This window comes from Sceloporus occidentalis, unplaced genomic scaffold, assembly GCF_023333645.1.
Source record: "Sceloporus occidentalis isolate IW3139 unplaced genomic scaffold, rSceOcc1.0.p SCAF_3, whole genome shotgun sequence".
Taxonomy (NCBI): Eukaryota; Metazoa; Chordata; class Lepidosauria; order Squamata; family Phrynosomatidae; genus Sceloporus; species Sceloporus occidentalis.
This window is the reverse complement of record NW_028316983.1, coordinates 98,820,096-98,833,749: the sequence shown is the minus strand read 5'-3', so window position 1 is coordinate 98,833,749 and position 13,654 is coordinate 98,820,096. Positions and strand designations below refer to the sequence as shown.

At 39.1% G+C, this 13,654-nt stretch overlaps 2 protein-coding genes across 8 annotated transcripts in view; one reads left to right on the top strand and one right to left on the bottom strand.

The window, feature by feature from the left end:
- LOC149316460 (uricase-like) overlaps positions 1–5,452 on the top strand; it is a 47,691-nt gene extending 42,239 nt beyond the window's left edge. The window contains exons 6-9 of the mRNA XM_089518713.1: positions 188–377; positions 1,216–1,339; positions 3,907–3,990; positions 4,716–5,452. Coding sequence (XP_089374839.1) covers positions 188–377; positions 1,216–1,339; positions 3,907–3,990; positions 4,716–4,856 — 539 coding nt within the window. The 3' untranslated portion in view covers positions 4,857–5,452. The remainder of the gene's footprint in view (positions 1–187; positions 378–1,215; positions 1,340–3,906; positions 3,991–4,715) is intronic.
- Positions 5,453–11,700: 6,248 nt separating this feature from the next.
- Positions 11,701–13,654, bottom strand: part of SAMD13 (sterile alpha motif domain containing 13) — a 41,209-nt gene continuing 39,255 nt past the window's right edge. For 6 of the 7 annotated variants that reach the window (XM_089518706.1, XM_089518705.1, XM_089518709.1 and 3 more), the window contains one exon: positions 12,841–12,924. Coding sequence is in view for 1 of the 7 variants with exons in the window: in XM_089518708.1 (XP_089374834.1) it covers positions 12,781–12,924 (144 nt within the window). In the remaining 6 variants the exon portion in view is untranslated. Of the gene's footprint in view, positions 12,925–13,654 lie in introns of all 7 variants that reach the window. The other variant, XM_089518708.1, reaches the window with a different exon arrangement.

Genomic DNA, 13,654 nt, shown 5'->3' with positions numbered 1-13,654 from the left:
TTCAGGAACAAGTCTTGTTGAACGTAATTTGAATTAATCTGCAAATGTCATTGGATCTTGAAGAGGAATTTTTATGGCTATTGGACCATATCACAACCCAAATTATTTTAAATTATTTATTGTGGGGAGAACTGACCACTTCCTCTTGTAAATTACTCTCTCTCTCTCTCTCTCTCTCAAATTGCAGGTCCTCCAATTGTTTCTTCTGGCATCAAGGATCTGAAAATTATGAAAACAACTCAATCTGGTTTTCAAAATTTCTTCAAGGATAAATACACTACTCTCCCAGAAAGGGCAGATAGAGTGCTGTCTGTAGAAATGTTGATAAAGTGGTGTTATGGTGCATGCCCTGAAACCCTTGACTTTGATTGCATATGGTACAGTAAAAACCTTCTGCATGGAACCTTTTCTATTTAATGGCATGTGAAATGTATCCAAAATGAAGGAGAAGTCAAGTAACCAGAAAAAAATGAAAACACAGTGGAGAGAATAAGAAAATATTTATCTAAGGTCTTTTTTTAAGGGAGACTTTAATGGAAAGCCTGTTTGGAAATCACAATATCTCCCTGCCCGATTCACTTTGTTTCTCAATTGTTTTGGACCATAACTCCCATAATCTCTCAGACTGGCCATGTTGGTTGGGCCTTCTGGGAATTGAAGTCCAAACCATCGGGACAACTAACCAATCCAATACCTAATCCCATCTAGAATAGACCCTTCGCATCACCAATTGTTTCCATGTTGGTTTACCATTCAGTAATTGTTTAAATGGGTAGTCTCTACTTGGAACTAACAACTATGCTTCTATCCTCTCCTATGTCAGCCTGTGCTTACACCCTACTCTTACTTGGAGATACCACTGACCATTTCCAAGGGTTTGACTAGATCCACACACGCTTAGCTGCAACAATACTTCCTCATCACACATTATTGATTCCCACTTCTTTAGCATGCTTAATGTGACCCATGGAAAGCCTTCCCATCATATGCACACTGTACTTGTACAATTGCTCACTTGCCTGATGCCACTGCAAATTCATACAGTATTTCCCTTATGCTCTCTTTTATACAAAATTGAGAAGAGGTACTCAAAGATGGAGTGAAACAAGCAGGACCCATGACTGTTGTCTTGCCAAGTTTATACTCGGGCCATCTCATGGAAAAACGACATCTGTTGCACTGATTAAATCTAATTATTACATGTTACTTTTGAAGGAGAACTGCGCATGAATGTGCCCTTGATGCTTTTGCTGGACCACCTGAAACAGGTCATTACTCACCTTCTTATCAGAAGACAGTCAACTGTGTTCAGGAATACATTCTAGAAAAAATTCCAGAGGTCAGTGTCTTTATATCTTTGGCAAATTACAATGTACAAGGAGATGACATTACGTCATGTCAAACCACTAGCTCAGTGCTATTTAACTTGACTGGCATTTGCTCCCTATGTACTTAGATGGAACCTTTTCTGGCCCTGCAAGTTCAAATCTAGAAGAACTGAAAATGGCAGGGAGTCAAAGTAGGTATTGTGGTATGGAAGCCCCATGGTCTTCTACTGTATGTGTTGGGTGCCTTCATATTCATTCCAACATATGTCAAACCTACCATGGGGTCTTCTTGGCAAGATTGGTTCAGAAGGAGTTTGTCACTGCCTTCCTCAGAGGCTGAGAGAGTGTGACTTCCCCAAGAACACCCAGTAGATTTCTATGGCCAAGTGAAGATTTGAATCCTAGTTTCCCAGAGTTCTAATCCAACACTCAAACCACTATACTGATTCTCATTCTTCTACTACTCAGATATAATCCCACTTCTTAACTGATAGGGAATAAAGTGAGGGGGTTACGATACCATAACGTAAAACTAATGGCTAGAATCCTGTTGAGACATTGGAGTTTATTAAATGGGACTGGAGGCTTTCAATTTCAAAAGAGAAGATAGCGAGGTCAATTTGAAAATTCACGCAGTTACGTGATTACTTATCACACCTTAAATTTGCTGTAATGGCCTCCCTGAATGCGACCCAGATTCTGTGCGAAGTAAGCCATCACATTGGTGGGTTCTTAATTGCAAATTGGCACCCTTGTGCATGCTCAGTGAGACTCCAGATGACTGGAGCATAGCATATTTAGGCAAGTGAGAGAGAGAGGAACCCCACAATTTACAAAAGAGGTTGGAGGGGAAGGGGCAAGAAGAATGGTTGAAAAAACATGCTCTATTCACGTTAAAACAAGGATATATTCACTCTTGTCATGTAAAAACATGAATATAATGGTTATCCAATAGATCCCGGTCCATGCCTCTTAATTAGCAGGCAGCAGCCCCCCCCCCCCCCCAGCAATGCCGAAGGACAAGTGGAAGCAAAATTGAAGCAGAATTGCAGCATGGCTTCATAGGAACCCTCTCCCCTTCCAGATTGTGTGTGGGGGGAACCAGGAACAAAAGAGACATGCACATTACACCAAACAACAGCGCACTGAGTGTGAAGTTGCCTAGGAATAGAGTTTGTGACTTCACTAGTTCACCTAATTTACTTAACTGTGGATTGATGTGTGATTGTGTTCAGAGTGCGTTCGGACTGCCAGCGGTCGCGTGTGGTAACCTTTTGTGCAATAACATGAATACGCACGATTCCGCTCAGGATGGCACTGGATTATACTTCCAATTTCAGTCATGTGATATCCTCCATTGTGTGCTTGTAAGTGGACTTGCATCTAGAGAAAAAAGAATTGAGAAGATGCAAAACATCCAAATCCAGTAGTGGGCTGCTGTTATGTATGTGTAACTACACAGCAGAGCTGGCAAAGGGACCAATGTGCTATCGTCCCCAGTGCACATTGGGCACTCTTGCTGGTGTCCCATTGTGCATCTTCACAATTCAGTAACTGAGTTTCTTAGCACCTCTGCTGCTTAGTTAATTAAGTACATGCAAATTTACATGGAGTCAAAGATCATACATCATTTCAGCCAATACTTTTTACAGAATATATCTCAAAATGTGAAATCTTCGTGTGGAAACAGCTAATCCCAACTAGAGTAAATCCACTGAGCCAATGGAATTTAGTTAGTGTTTAGTTGCCATATTCCCAGGGATTCAGTGGGTTTTGCAATTAGATTTATGCTAAATTCTGTTCTATAGGTGATCCTTAACCATTTTTTTATTATTACTTCATGAGGGTTTCACCAAACCCTTCCTTCCTTCCTTCCCTGATTTCTTGCCTACCTTCTTTCTTTCTTATTTGCCTTCTCTCAAGGAGACATACATATTGAACATGACCATACAATATTAAAAAAATTAAACAGCTAAAAATGGTTTTGAGTTCAGATCTAACTCTGAGAAAAATTCTGCTCTTGGAACAGTGCAGTAAAAATTCTGAGGAAAGCAGAATTCTGATGTTTTACTTCTTTCAGGCCCACTATGCAATCCACATGTTGTTCCAGATCCCACAAAGGAAAGGGACAACTAGCAAAAATGTTGGCTCTCCTTCCTCTAATTTCTTGGCCCCTTGTGGGAATGAGAGGAACCTTTCCATTTGAAAACCAGGGAAAAACGTAAGAACCAAATGTGAATACAGTTATAAGTTTATTGAATTTCAAGCATCATGAGCTGCCATCACTCTGTCTCTTTGCCTTCACTGTGTCACTTCTTCGTAACAGTGAGACAAATCTGAAATGTGACACTCATTGATGTGTGGGATAGGGAAAGGGCACCACATTTTCACTCATTGTTTACATAGGTCTTATAAAGAAGGCAAGGAGGAAACAGGAACCCCATCTCTCTCTTGCAATGCCTAGTTAAGTCCTCACATGCATACGTAAACCAGGAAAGAAGAATAAATATTCTCCTACTCTGCAAGGTTATAGTGATGCTGAAGAATTCATAATGGTCCATGTTTTTTGTCCTTTCAGGTGGCTGAAGTGGAAGTGATCTGTTCCAACATCCACTATTCAGTGACACCTCTAGAAAAATTGGGATTGTGTAATGACAAGGAGGTGAGGAAATCCAGCTCTCTTTACCCAGTAGGAAGACATTTCAGAGTATTTTGTGATAATGCTAAACTTTAGGATAATTAGAATTGTGATTTAGACTAAGGCTGCATTTTCACTACAGAAATAATCCAGTTTGACCCCCGTTTCTGGGCACCACAGTTCAAAAAGGCTGTTGAGAAACTGGAGCGTGTCCAACGGAAGGCAACTAAAATGGTGAAGGGTCTGGAAACAATGCCCTATGAGAAACGACTTAGGGTGGGGAAAGATGCAATTAATTTATACTTTCTTTTTGCCAAATATAATATTGGTTTACTTTATCTTTCCCACACCCCTGTTCCCAAAGCTGATGGATGAGATTTAAGTAATTAGAGACAAGAAAAAGAAGATAGAAGCCTTGGAAACTGTACAAATGATGTAGTTTAAGAATAAAAATAAATAAATAATTTAAAAAAAGAGAAACAACTTAGGGAGCTGAGGATGTTTAGCTTTCATATAAGATTCCATCAATTGTTGTTGTTTTTTATGGGAGTGCAGGTGGCATTGTCAGACATAACCACCATGACGAAACTCTGTCATCGCAGTTATGCCTGACAATCCATGACCTCAGCCATAACCTGTGAAATTGGTTTAAATCTGTAGTGGAGCTATATACCAAGAAGCCTGCGTAGGTTTTCTCTTAATATAGTGATAGGAGATCAACTGCTTACCTGTGTGTTATTCTTGTACAGATTTATACACCTCAGGATACACCCTTTGGGGCTTGTGCATCAACAATGTGTAGGAAGAAAGTCCCAGGAAAAGAGTGCAAAGATCCCTTAGACAGCAAATCCCGCTGCTCCGCTGGATGGAAGTCAGCCCAGAAAAACTAAGCAGCCAACTGCCTCTATACATCATCATATTCAGCAAAAAATGATCTCATATCAGCATGCATGATTTACTTTTCCTTCCATAATGCCCTAGCTCAACATGTAGATACGAGTGGCGTTTTCAAAGGTAGCCTACAAGAAACCATATGCTAACATCACAGTGCATTTCCTTTTGCTTCTTTTGAAAATCCAAATTAGAAATGTTCAGAACAGCTCCCTGGTACACAATGAGTTGGATTTGGGTGTACTTAAAATTGAATCATTGGAACCAGTGGGACTGAAGTCAATTGTAATTCATTTAAATTCCATTGATTGCAAAGAGCCTTCTCTAACCAGGGTTGTGTTTGAATCCAGCTCCAATAGTTTAGCAGGCTTCCTATGTGAATTAGTTGCTCTAAACTTTCAGGGTTTTTTGGGTTTTTTTTACATGTGAAGCCTCCTGATTTTTAGTTCTTCTTGGAAGCAATTACTCTTAAGATATTCTTATTTATATTGAGAAAGTTTATGAAAACTTACAAGCGTGATTCCTTGACTTCCGGTAAGGGGTATGTTCACACCGATTGAAAAGTTTCAGATTTTGTTGCTGTTCTTTCCAATTTAAAATGCAGTGGACCCTTGTTATACACTGGGGTTTGGTTCCAAGATCCCCCGTGTATAACAAAATCCGTGTATGCTCAAGTCCCATTAAATATAATGACATAGCAAAATGGTGTCCCTTATAAAAAATGGAAAATCAAGGTAAATTTATACTTTTTGGGAACATTTTCAAACCGTGTATGCTTGAATCCGTGTATAAAAAATCCGTGTATAAGAAGGGCCGACTGTGGGTTAAAATAAAAGTGACATGGGGTGCTGGTATAAAAAGTCTCTGATTATACTAGGAACTGACAGAAAATATTCTGGGACAAACAAATTTTGCATGGATCTCCAAAAAAGAACAGGAACAAAATCTCGTCTTTTTAATCAGTGTTAACACCGCCCCCCCCAAAAAAAGCACATTACAATGAACTCTGCTAGCTGAGGAACTGCACATTCTTCTAAATAAATAAATAAATAAATAATAAAAATAAAATTCTATCCTGCCTATTTAAGTTCAGTCTACAGCTGCTAAGTGAGGCAAAGGGAGCAGTAGTATTGCATTTTGCATATATGGTGTAACTTTGTTGTAACAACAACATCCATGTTTGTGTTGACTAATTTGATAATTACATAATGTGATGACTACACTACTCCTGAATTTTGCTCCTCTGATATATAGACCCCTAGGGCATGTGTGGGTAGGCCAATAACTGTATCTGCTTATGTAATCAGTCATGCCGTAGCTACCTTCATAGATTTAAGTAGATTTTCTTTAATAATCCTCAAACATTTAAAGGTGTTTCTTCATTTAAAAGTGTCTGATGGTAAGCAAGCAGACTCGACAAAAAAGTTTCAGCATGGCCAATTTAAAAAAATCTAAAACAGACAATAATAGAGAATTGCCTTTATGGTGCAGAGTAAAAATCAATCGAGGCTTTTTTCTGTTTCCAAAGCCAGCCATGTACTATAAGCACAAAAGTTACTTTTTTGGATTACAACTGCCAGAATCTCCAGCTGAGTCTTGCAGTCCATGAAGTACATTTTTCAAGCTCTGGTTTTAGTCTGGAAAAGCATGGTCCAAGACAGCAAAAAACAAACAAACCTTTCCTTTTGTTCTCATCATTTATTTATATAAATTTCAAAGAGTAACCTACAAGACATGGCATCTCTCTGTTGTGGGACCTTAAACAGTTTGCCAAAGGAATGCAATTATAGGATTTGGTTATATCCTGAATTTCAATCCCACTTCCTTATCAAATTTCAGTATCTTATCCCCAAACTGATAATCTATCCAGAGCACTTTGGCTAGATGTGTGTGAATGAATATGAATGCACACTTCGGAACTATTCTCTACTCTAAGGGATACTAAGGGAGATTTCCTATGTGACTCCTAGATAGTGTACTATTTTTTTTTTTTTGCATCTTTGCAGTATCCTCGTCTTGTCACTTGTTTTTCTCCAAGAATAGTTTATATAAATAACCCATGTTCTTTCAGTCTGCTTGCTAAAAAATTTCTAGTACTTTTTTTTCCAATATAAATTCAACTCTCTGTAACAGGACTGGTTGGAAAATGTTCCCTCCAAACAACAATACCTTTTGTTATCAGATATGGAATGGGGGAAAGGGGGATTTTCCAATGCAACAAGGCATAATTCCATTTAAGCCTCCAAATTACTTCTAATAAACTACTGTTTGGGGTCCAGTTCATTGAACCACACACACACACAAACAAACAAACACACAAACACACACACTAAAACCACTCTCTCTAGCAAGGAACACTTAGGCCTGTTACAGACTGCCAAGATAAATCTGCTTCAAGTCTCTTTGGAGGTATGCTGTTTAAATGATGCATGCATCCTAAGAATCCGGAAGCTTTACCAAAGCTGCACTCCAGTGCTTAGGAATGGAGTATGGCTTTGGGCCATTTTTCTTCAATGTCCTACATTTTGGGCTGAGTTTTGTCCTGCAGTTGTCCTACAGTTTGGTCTTGAATTTGTTCCACATTTTGTCCCTGGTAAAAGTGGACAATTATGGCAACCCTAGCTTTGGCGCAACCTCCGGACTCTTAGGACCCATGCATCATTTAAATAGCATACCTCCAAAGAGACTCGAAGCAGCTTTATTTTGGCAGTCTGTAAAAGGCCTAAGTTCTTCTGATTTGTTCCTTCTGAATACTTCTTACATTTGCACTGAGATTCCTCATTTTTCTATATTAAAACCTAGGTTGCTTTGCAATTGAGAAACGTTTCCTTTGTGCAAAACAAACACATACAATCTGAATATATCCTTCCTCAATGCGGTATCTTCCAGATGTTTCAGACTTGGACATGCTAGCTGGGGCTTGACAAGAATTCTAGCTCAAGACATCTGGAGGGCACCATATTGAGAGAGGTGGTATTGATATAAAAATCTTGACCTTTCAGTGAGACGGAAGTTTTCCCTGTCCTTCAAAAGCTACACCGAAAGGTGCCTTTTTGACAGTACGTGGTGTCGTTGATTTTGGTGGTGGTATCAGAAGTTGACCTTTCACATTAAATAGTTATAGCACCATGACTGCATTTTAACTGCGATGGCCATGAGATTTGCAGTTTTAGGATGGGTGTTTAGAATTCTCAGCCAGGAAGCTCTAGTGCCTCACCAAACTGCAAATTCCAGGATACTACAGTTTTACAACCATGGCAGTTACGGTGAACTCAGCACCATCATTGTGTGGCATGAAAGGACCCCAAATAATCTGACCTGTTCAATTCTTTATTACATCCCGTGATCCAACCAGAAAGCTGCTTGTTACACTAGGATTGTAGATTTCCTGTTTCTTTAGTATGACTTGATGTGTGGTGAGGTTTCTCTGTATCTTTTGGGGTGAATAAAGAGCAAAGACAAAACAGTTTGAATCATTTTATTGAATTAAATATGAAACTCTGTTGGTGTCAAAATATAAACATACTGTATTATACACAATTATGGGTCAGTATATTTAATTACTCATCTTGTAGAGATAAAAACAATAGACGGGGTTAAAGTTATATGCTGATCTGGCAATAGACATGCAGACAGTCCTTTTCTGCCAGGAGCACTGACCTTGCTAGGGCAGGTTTTGGGCTAGGCTTCAGCCAAAAGCCTTCAACAAACCCTCTTAAATAGTGAGAGAAAGGGGGAACTGACTACAGGAACAGAAGTCTTTTTGCATGCCACTTTAAGGTATCTTTCCCTGCCTTTCACTAACCCATCACATAGATTTTTACCCCTTTACCCTTCCTCTTCAGTCTCACACTGAAAATCTTTGTGTAGTCTCTGGAAAGGTCAGAAACACTGTTGATTTTCCTATTACTTTGCCAAAACCTTTACAGGAGCCAGGGACATAGCAACATACTTTCCACTGGTGGCGCAGTGGTTAAATGCCTATACTGCAGCCATTCACTCGAAACCACAAGGTTGCGAGTTCAAGACCAGCAAAAGGGCCCAAGCTCGACTCAGGCTTGCATCCTTCTGAGGTCGCTAAAATGAGTACCTGTTGGGGGCAAATTAGCTTACTTGCTAATTAGCTTACTTGCTGTTCACCGCTATGATCTTTGGAATAGCGGTATATAAATAAAACAAATTAATTAATTAATTTAATTATTTGGCAGGGACAGTCCCAATTGATCTTCTGCCATCCCACATTTTCAGCTATGTTCGAAATGCCCCTTTCTTTCTTCTCCATACACTTTCCTCCTTTGTCCACAGCTTATTTCAATTGCTGCAAAATGAGTTCAAAGTGCAAAAGTAGTTTGCACACAATTCACTTAGTGTGGGTGGGAGATGCAAGAAGGGAGCAGTCTACTGCCCTTTCCAGTAGACTCAGGCAAAAGCACACTGCTGCTGCCTGTCTTAGCTTGTTTGTTCTCCACTAATAACTTTTGCCATATTGACAACACTTTGATGTTGCTTGCCCATATGTTTTCTAGTTTTCATCTGCAAAATGTTGGCACATATGGTGAAAACACGTCCTATGCCCTCCTTCAAGTCATCTGCCACAGACAGAAGAGGATGTCTTCACATTATAGAACGCTTTTTGAAAAGCTGATGCACCATAAGAGATTTGCTCTTTTTGCTGGTGTGCCATAGGCAGGGAAAACATGAGTATACTTCACTAGGTGGATGCTCCTGTTTGAACTTTTCTGACATTGGCCATGGATTTGCACTCCAAGTTTTCTTGCATTTTATCCCAGCCTTCCTTCAGGAGTTCAGAGAGGAATTTACTTCCCATTTATTTTATCCTTCCCAAAAAGGTGTAGGCAAAACTGAGAGCGGGTTTGCAGAAGTGCAATCCCCTCCAAAAACTTTGGTAGAAGGTAAAGCCTAGCCCACCGCCCCCTCCCCCCCCCCCAAGATCTCCAGATGTATACAAGAACATAACTATTGTAATAGATAAAATAAACATGTTCCACCGCTGCAATGAATCAGATGAAGACTGAACATGCTGGGCAAGGAAAGAAGGCTACCTTGCGTGCCAAAAGGAAAAACACAATAGAAAACCAAAGTGGTGATGACAGTGGAATGGAGTACCCAGAAAGAGGGTATGCCTGGAACCCTGAACAGAAGCCTCCCACTCTGGTTATAGTTGCTAAAGGTACCACTTGTGTATTCTAACCCTAACCACTTTATATGTGGCCATGTTACTGCCTATGGAATGGAAAACTGGTCTTGAATACATAAAACTTTTTCTTTACAGCTAACTAGGGAGCAGCCTGAGTTGTGCTTTTGCTTCCACTTTCCTTTTCACAACTATTACAAAGATACAAATCTGATTGGACTCAAGGAAATTTAAGCTTCTCCAGATAGCAGATTTCCTTAACCACTAAGACGCCAATCCTTTTGCTACCCACCACTCATCTTTGGAAAATGATAGGCCTGCAGCAGTCTTCTGTGACATTTCTTTTTGAGGACAATCCTAGATTGGTAAATCTCTCATTGCAAATAAATCAGTAATACTGTACATCCATAGGGTTTCATGAAGAAAGTATGGTAAATCTGCTTCTTATAGTTGCTGAGGTACAGGAGCCATTTTTTGGTCAGTTATCTGTGTAGCCCAGAATTTAAGGCATGCCACCAAATCAAGAGGGAAAACTACTATGAACTTGACATGAGTAAACCCTGCTGATTTTTTGGGATACATTTGCTACCAAAATTTTGTCACACTTGACATAAAATGTCAAAAGTGGCAAACAGAAACAAAAGGTGGAGGCAAGCAGGGCAGACTTCTTACACCTTACACCCCAAATGTCTGATTTGAAGTAACTATTTTGATAATAAGAGGATAACTGCCCATTTAATCACCTTAAGTATATTAAAATTGTTAAATATACATTTTGGAGAACTAGGTATTATTCTTGTTTCCATTTTGAAGGGGAAACTTAAAATTATGGCAATTTCACCAAATATTATTTAGCATGGACCAAGAGCAAATTCACCTAGCAATTATATAACATGATATGTTTCCCTAGCTTTTGGGGTGGGGGAAGAATGGCAACAAACTAATTGCATCTTAGTCTAGGTGTTTCTGTAATTAAGTGAAATACAAAAATGTCACACACACTGAATATTAACATGCAAGCAATTCACCCTCACTAGTTATATATTTGGTGTTTGCTTGTTGTGTGCACCTTCAAGTCAGTTCTGACTTAGGACACCTTAAGGGGACCTTATCATGGGGTTTTCTGGGGCTGAGATGGGTGACTCACCCAATGTAGTGGGTTTCCATGGCCAAGCAAGGAATCGAACCCTGATCTCCAGACTGAGACATATTTCAAAGCTCAAACACATGCCTCCACCCCCCTCACGCATAGTAATAAGACTGTCCTTTCAATCATTATTCCAATAAAGTGAAAACTGATGTTGGCAAACACTCAAAAAGGAGATTCTGGTGATTCCCTTTTGAGAAAACTGTGGTTTGGATCAAGATGCAGGGCTGTCACCTTTTTGAGACAGGGCTCCTGTACCCTTAACAGCAAGCTGAGTAGTACGAATCCCAAAGTAAATTTCTTCAAAATGGAAGTTCCTCCCAACATGGACTCACAGAAAGTGGACAAATTTCTTACCTGCTTAATTTCTGCATGTGAAATGGTTCTTGAAAGGAAGAGATGGTCTGCCCACTGTATTAAGGTGCTTCTTGCTGTCTCCAGTATTGGTGTAAAAAGTATACAATGACTGACAAAACTTTCCCAATGACAAAAGGTTCAAAACCAAATTTAATTGAAATATATCAACATTGTTGTTGACAGAACAAGTCTTCAGTTAAAAGAAGGGGAATTGATCAAAACAGATTGAACTAGAGTCTTCCTTTAACAGAAATTCACAGTCATAACCCAGCATTCTTTAGTTTTTCAGAAACTGGTGTTTGGCTCATGAGCCAAGTCACATAGCAAAATAATTTGTTACAGCACCACATAACACTGTATTTTAAAAATATGCAGAGATTTACAATTTTTACACTTCTTCAGCAAAACTATTAGTCAATAAGTTATAAATTAGAACAAGAACAAAACAAACTTTCTCTCACAAAGCAATGCAAACAGTTAAATATGTACCTCTCACAAAAGGCCCTTTAAAATTCAACAAACATTAGCACAACCTAGAAACAACAGCGGGAATGCCATAACCTTTAAGTGCTGCCATCAAAAGATGCTAGCCTACTCGGCATGCACCATGTTAAAACATTTCAATATGCTGTGAACAAACCTTAATCAAAACTAGGATCCCTCTACAAAAAAGAGATGGGGGAGGGCAATTCAAAATCTCTTACTCATATTACCAGAGGAATCACTTTAGTAGCTTGAAAACTGGGATCTTTTGCTGATCCAAACATAAAAGCTCTTTTCAAATTGCAGTAAAATCCATTGTGAAATAGGTCTCAAACACCACTAAAATAATGAAGAATTGTGAAAGGGCATATTGTATTCCAATGAATTTTGGGCAAAATAATTTGTATGGCGGATAGCATATTGAGGTTTAAACAGTATTTCTAAAAAAATCAGTGCTTTTGCCTAGCTTTCATATTAAGTACTACTCTTCTTTTTTACTTGCCTTTCCTTTAAATATAGCCTCTTCTAGAAAAGAATATTTAGCTGGTCACATACCTGAACAATGAGAAATTCTATTCCCCCATCAGTTCAATTATCACCATATAGCATATTGCTAAAGCTATCCAATAGGATATACATATATTAACTACATCAGTGCTATTTGGTTTAAATTCTCTATGTGCACATACTGTCTTTTTATAAAGGTCTGTCAATATGAAACGAATGCAGCTTATTTATTTTGAACAGCAGAGACACAACATGGTCCCAGTAGGATAGTCCATTATAGAGAACTGCTCTTGAGATGTTGTGTCTGTAGAGGCTTGACGTGATATTCATAGATCTTCAGGGCAGGCCCAAGTTTTAATGAAAGTCCAGTCAGCACATCGTTCCTTGTCATCAACAGTAAAGATTTTCCATCAATTTCCTAAAGTAGAAATTAATGAATAAGTACAACACTATAGAAAAGCAAGGCAGTGACATAAATTTCAACAAGGTATGAAACCCAAAACGGGAACTGAGGTCATCAGAGAATCAGCATCCTACTGCCACTAAAAAGGCCCTCGTGTTCCTTAGAATTTCCAAATGCCACTTCCTCCTCCTCCTAACTGGCTAGAACTAAACATTTCCATCTATGGGCACAACTTCATTCCCACTAAGGGAAGAACACTGGTTAGGTTCCAGTTCATTCTCACAGGTGCTATGAAAGCGTATGGGAGATATAAATAAAGGACTTCCTGCTTGGCTTTTTCCAAAGCAGTTCCTGATCTTTCCTGTCTCGGTGCTACACACTCTGGTCTGTTTCTTTTGGCTTAACCAGTTATGTTAAAGAAAGAAGAGGGTTGCCCTGTGAATGCAAAAGGCTGGGAAATCAAGGAAAACACAAAGACTGTTCCAACTGAAAGTCATATCAAACAACTCCCACTTTTTTAGACTCCTCACCACTTATCAGCTGATTTCTTGAAATCTCTTTCCTGACTATTTTTGAGGGGGGAGATCCTCTCCTCTGCATCACCAGTTGAACTGGACATAGGACTCATTAACTCTGATTGCATAGTGTCACAAAATTGAGACCTGGAGTGACCCAGGCTTACTTTCATGATAAGAAAATGGGCCAATATTACTTTGCTCAGGGCAAATTTTTGTATAATTATCTC